Source organism: Mchenga conophoros, linkage group LG23 (assembly GCF_057382185.1).
Source record: "Mchenga conophoros isolate Kocher_MC1m ecotype Shallow Benthic linkage group LG23, M_conophoros_male_GT1.1, whole genome shotgun sequence".
In the NCBI taxonomy this organism is placed as follows: Eukaryota; Metazoa; Chordata; class Actinopteri; order Cichliformes; family Cichlidae; genus Mchenga; species Mchenga conophoros.
Genome location: NC_140547.1, coordinates 10,983,621 through 10,988,446, shown reverse-complemented (window position 1 = coordinate 10,988,446; position 4,826 = coordinate 10,983,621). Strand labels below are relative to the sequence as shown.

The following is a 4,826-nucleotide window of genomic DNA, read 5'->3' as shown; positions in this document are numbered from 1 at the left end:
AACCATGAGCCGACATAGACGTCATCTTTATTTCATCGCCTATTAAACTTCTAGCGTTGACATCATTAGGGCCTCCATGCACGGGCTATTTATAGTCCAAATATGGTCATTGTTCACGTCTTTTCAGAGTCAAACTCCAACTCATTATAGATGTTGATTTTATACTGCTTCTAGAGGCTCTGTAGTCCCGTGTTTCCAGAGGGTGGAGGACAGAAACAGTTATGTGTGAAGGTGTGCAGAGTGCTCAGCAGGCTAACACATAATAAATCAGGTTTGTTTATAAATATCTGTATTCATATATATCATATTTATAACAACAATGTTAATGTTAAAGGAAAATATTTAAATTAAGTGAATGTCTCTATTTAAAAACAAACATAAAACTCATGATGTGATATTATAGTATATAATATATCAGTAATCTGTTCACTATTTTTATTACAAATTATATCAGTAAGGAAGCTGACTAAATATTAACTGATAATTTATGGCAAAGGGGTGGGATTAAATAAGTGTTTACTTCTTCCCACTCCCTTTCAACATGTAAATTAATCAGAACGGGGTTTTTTGGGGGGGTTTTTGTATGTAATTTGTATAGTATTTTTTTCTCTCTTATTTTCTTTTCTAAATGTACTTGTATATTGTTCACATGTTGAAATAAATTACCAATCAATCAATCAATGTTTGTAAATAAACAAATGTATTAATCATGTACATTTCCTGCACCTGTCATAGATGTCCACATGACATCCAAAAATATTACTCAGTCCAAAGTTCAAGTTTTAAGACCAACAGACTCAAGACAGACATGATCTGCACGTCTACCCGACGTCCAGTGTTTAGTGGGAATGTAATATTTTTACAAATATCTACAGAAAACCTGGTTTTCTGTAAAACTGCTGTGATAAACAGTGGATCAGTGTAACAAAGGCTTCCTGGTGTTATGCTCTTCAGTGCAGGGATGTTTGCAGAGGTGCTTCACTGAAGCTGGCTCGAGTACACTAGTGACATGCAAGAGAAGATAAGGAACCACAAAGAGAAATTATATCAGAGGTCGAGGGTTTATCGTAGTCAGCAGCAGCTGGGTGCACTCTCATCAAAAGGTTCCCATGCTCTCTTCGTGGCAGTATAGCAAGTCAAAACTGTATCTGCTAAAAATGCTAAGTCTCATTGTTTTTTCTACATTGACATAAGCATTCTGAAATCAGCCGAGTTTGTTGCTTTTAGTAAAGATTTCAATATAATAACAACAAAATGATTAAAAGGCTTGTTCACTGTGTGACGTGGTTAACTGTCAATACGTTGGCTGAGCTGAGCACCATAAGTTATCTAAGTTATCTCGCTACACCACAGGAATGTTGAAGACATTGCTGTTTACTGCAGACACTAGGCGAGTTAACATGTACAGACATTCTGTACTTAAGAAAAAGTACAGATACTAGTGTTAAAAAATACTACAGTAAAAGTAGAAGTACTTTGTTCACGTAAAAGGGAAAAAGTACAGAGTCTGTGAAGGTTCTCAGTCATCCAGCTCATTGTAGTCTAAGGAGCTTGGAAAGAAAAGCGTCTGGACTTCTTTAAGTTGCTTGAAGACATTTCACCTCTCGTCCTCTCATCCGAGAAGCTTCCTCAGTTCTTCAGCTAGAACTGAAGAACTGAGGAAGCTTCTCAATGAGAGGTGAAATGTCTTCAAGCAACTTAAAGAAGTCCAGACGCTTTTCTTTCCAAGCTCCAGCATAGAGGTTCTCGCTTTTCTCTTTTCTGACCTCTGCAAACGACATTGATCCTTGACACAGGTTTTCCCTTCTTTCTCCTGTCCTTTGCCTACTCTCTGCATTACTGCACGCTCTCTTCTCTGTTGGCCGTCAGCGGTAATGTCGACTCTCTCTCTCCTGTATTTGCAATTCTCAGTCTTATTGCTGTCTCTGCCTTATTGAAGATTTAAAATTCAAGAAGGTTTAATTGTGATTTCTCAAAGTATCTACAGAAACACACAGGCTGAAACAAAATATTCTTGATTGATTATTGTATTCTGTAGTGTAATAATCAGTAAAAAAAATAAATAAAAAATAAAAAAAGAAGAATACAGTAATAAAAACCCTAAAATGAGTATAAATAACAATCAAACCGCAAATTGTCCGAGACACTCGGCAAACACAGGTGTAAACAATCACAGTCATTCAGCCAGCAGCAGTCCTCACAGTCACTGAGAGGGACACATTATTTCCATTAATTGTTATTATTAGATGTTCTGGCCTTTTGTGGGCTTGAAGCTTAATACAGGCTCTCCTTTTTTCTCCTGACCTTTGTTTATAATCATCATCATCATCCTGTGTATTTAAGTCCTGAGTTTCCTCCAGTTCATCGTCTTTGTCATTTTTGATTCTGTTTGTCTGTTTCCAGTTCAGTTCGGTCCCGTCACGTGCATCAAGATCTTCCTGAATTTCTTTGTACTTGTTTATGAGGTATGATTTACTCTCTTTGTTTTTACATGTAAACTGTTTTTCTGGTCGCTATAGAGAAAGGTGCTCATGACAGCACACATTAGTTGGAATCCCGCAAGAGTCAAAATATTATCAAAATAAATTAAGGCTTGAATTTGTCAGATGGTGATGCTTTATTGAATCCTGGAATTTAAACTGAATTTAAATTCATTTTAACATTTTATTGTTTAAAATGAAATTTAATTTACCATAAAAACAATTTGGTGCAAACTCAATGGACTTAGGAGTGACGTTAATGAGTTCACAGGATCATATTTTTAGACATTTTTCATGTAAAATAGTAAGGCGATATTTACCTTCCTTAAGAATGTGGTTCAAAGCCACATCACTGAGCATGCGTATGCAAATAGCACAAATATATAGGAAACATTTCAGGGTGAAAATGATCAGAGATTATTATTTCTCTTCAGTATCTCAGCTGAACTCTCGACTGTGATCGCACCATGATTATTTACTATAAACTGACATTACTGACACTGGTACTGAGCTTTCATCAACAAGGTAAAGATCTTTACATATTTTACGCACACATTTGATTTTGTATGTATATACTTTATTTCACTTTTGTCTCAGGCCATGCGATCATTGGAGGTCACGAGGCTGTGCCTCACAGCAGACCTTACATGGTGCTTTTGCAGATGAACAGCGCAGGTGGTCAAAGAGCCCACTGTGCTGGCTTCCTTCTCAATGAGGATTTTGTGATGACTGCTGCACACTGCCAAGCCGAGTGAGTTTAAGTAACTTCATATTTTTCTATGATGTTTTTTTAGACTGATGCACTGAAAGTTTAAATACATGAATAAATAGTCTCTGTAGGTGCAGGAGTTCTACATTCTCACAGAAACACTAATCATTGTATTCTTAGATGATTATTTCACATAATTTTGTGTCATTTCAGGTCTTACACTGCCTTACTAGGAGTTCACAATGTGAATAGTAATAGCGAAATACAGCGCATATCTGCGGAACAACCATTTCCACATAAAAACTTCAACCAAACCTCTTTAAAAAATGATGTAATGCTTCTGAAGGTAAGAGTATCCCTGCACAGAAAGTACAATATAATGAAAATATTGAGTCCCACATTATTATTTTTAAATGCTCCCTTGAATTCGAGTTTGAAAAAAAAAGTTCAGTTTACATTTTTAATTTTATTTTATTTGTTTGTTTTTTCCTCCAGTTGAGCTCCAAGGCAAAGTTCAGTGAGAATGTGAAGCTTATTCCTCTGGCGAGTCATGATGATGGTACTTTGCCAAAATCATGTATACTCTCTGGCTGGGGACGAACAGACAGGAATAATAAATATTTGTCTCCCACACTCATGGAAACTAGCATAACACTGGTTGACAATAAGAACTGCGCCATGGAAAACTTCTACTGCTCTCAGGGAGACACTGGTCCAAGTGTGGTATGTACATCTTTATAAAATAAAGTGAACTGACTTCGTTCAGTTAACTCACTTTTGAAGCATCACTGCTTCACATGCTGAATATTTACTTCCAGGGAGATGCTGGTGGTCCATTGGTCTGTGAAGATGGAAAGGCATACGGTGTGATATCCAGTGCAGTTACTCCACACTCAGGTGGCCCAGACATCATTAGATTCACTAAAATTCCTGAATCCACTGAAACACAGCATCATGTTTGTATTAGACCTGCTGATTAGTCAGTTAATGTGGAAGTTGCAGAAATGAGAACAATCTAAGAAGTACCACGTCTTAATGCAAAATTAAGAAAAAATCTATAATCTAAAATAAAGCATTGATTCTCAGGTTTACTAACAATTAAATTAATAATCTCTTGCTGCATTACTTTTTTGGATAGTTCTGGGGCTTTACAACTGATTTCATATCTGCAGACGTCTGAAATCTGAATTTTGTTCAGTGAATTTAATATTTTATGTCATTATTGTTCCGTCTTCATATGTTTTAAAGAGATTCTTCAATCTAATGAGAAAATAAGATCCTCTAATGTTGTTTTATCTCATATTGTCTAAAAATAAACCTTTCGTACCTGTTTATACATTTCTCTGTTCAGCATTAATTAGAATCATTTGTATAATGACTTCTTTGTGACTGTTTGTATTTACTTTTTCAATTTAAATTGAACAGAGTCTAAAGAATAATGGAAAATGTTCACTTTTTTATAACACACCATTAAAAAAAAAAGACTCAGCAATAAGCCACGGATAACTTTGCATTCTTACATTTGTACTGCTTGTATTACTACAGTAATACTGAAGTATTTCTATTTTTGTATTAATTTTTTTTACTTATTCAATGTATCATATTTGGCAGGTCAAGTGTACAGCACTTTGTCTTCA

At 35.5% G+C, this 4,826-nt stretch overlaps 1 protein-coding gene across 1 annotated transcript; it reads left to right on the top strand.

Moving 5' to 3' along the window:
- The first annotated feature begins 2,901 nt into the window (after positions 1-2,901).
- LOC146546738 (mast cell protease 2-like) lies at positions 2,902-4,826 on the top strand. Its single transcript, XM_085264817.1, has 5 exons — positions 2,902-3,005; positions 3,078-3,231; positions 3,403-3,535; positions 3,685-3,912; positions 4,008-4,826. The coding sequence occupies exons 1-5, from the start codon at positions 2,948-2,950 to the stop codon at positions 4,167-4,169; spliced, it is 735 nt and encodes a 244-aa protein (XP_085120943.1). The 5' UTR covers positions 2,902-2,947; the 3' UTR covers positions 4,170-4,826.

Bases quoted from the DNA above. Each gene is read 5' to 3' on its own strand.
- LOC146546738 (XM_085264817.1), top strand. From the start codon at position 2,948: ATGATTATTTACTATAAACTGACATTACTGACACTGGTACTGAGCTTT. The intron at 3,232-3,402 runs GTGAGTTTAAGT...GTGTCATTTCAG, and splicing joins GCTGCACACTGCCAAGCCGA to GTCTTACACTGCCTTACTAG. The intron at 3,913-4,007 runs GTATGTACATCT...ATTTACTTCCAG, and splicing joins GAGACACTGGTCCAAGTGTG to GGAGATGCTGGTGGTCCATT.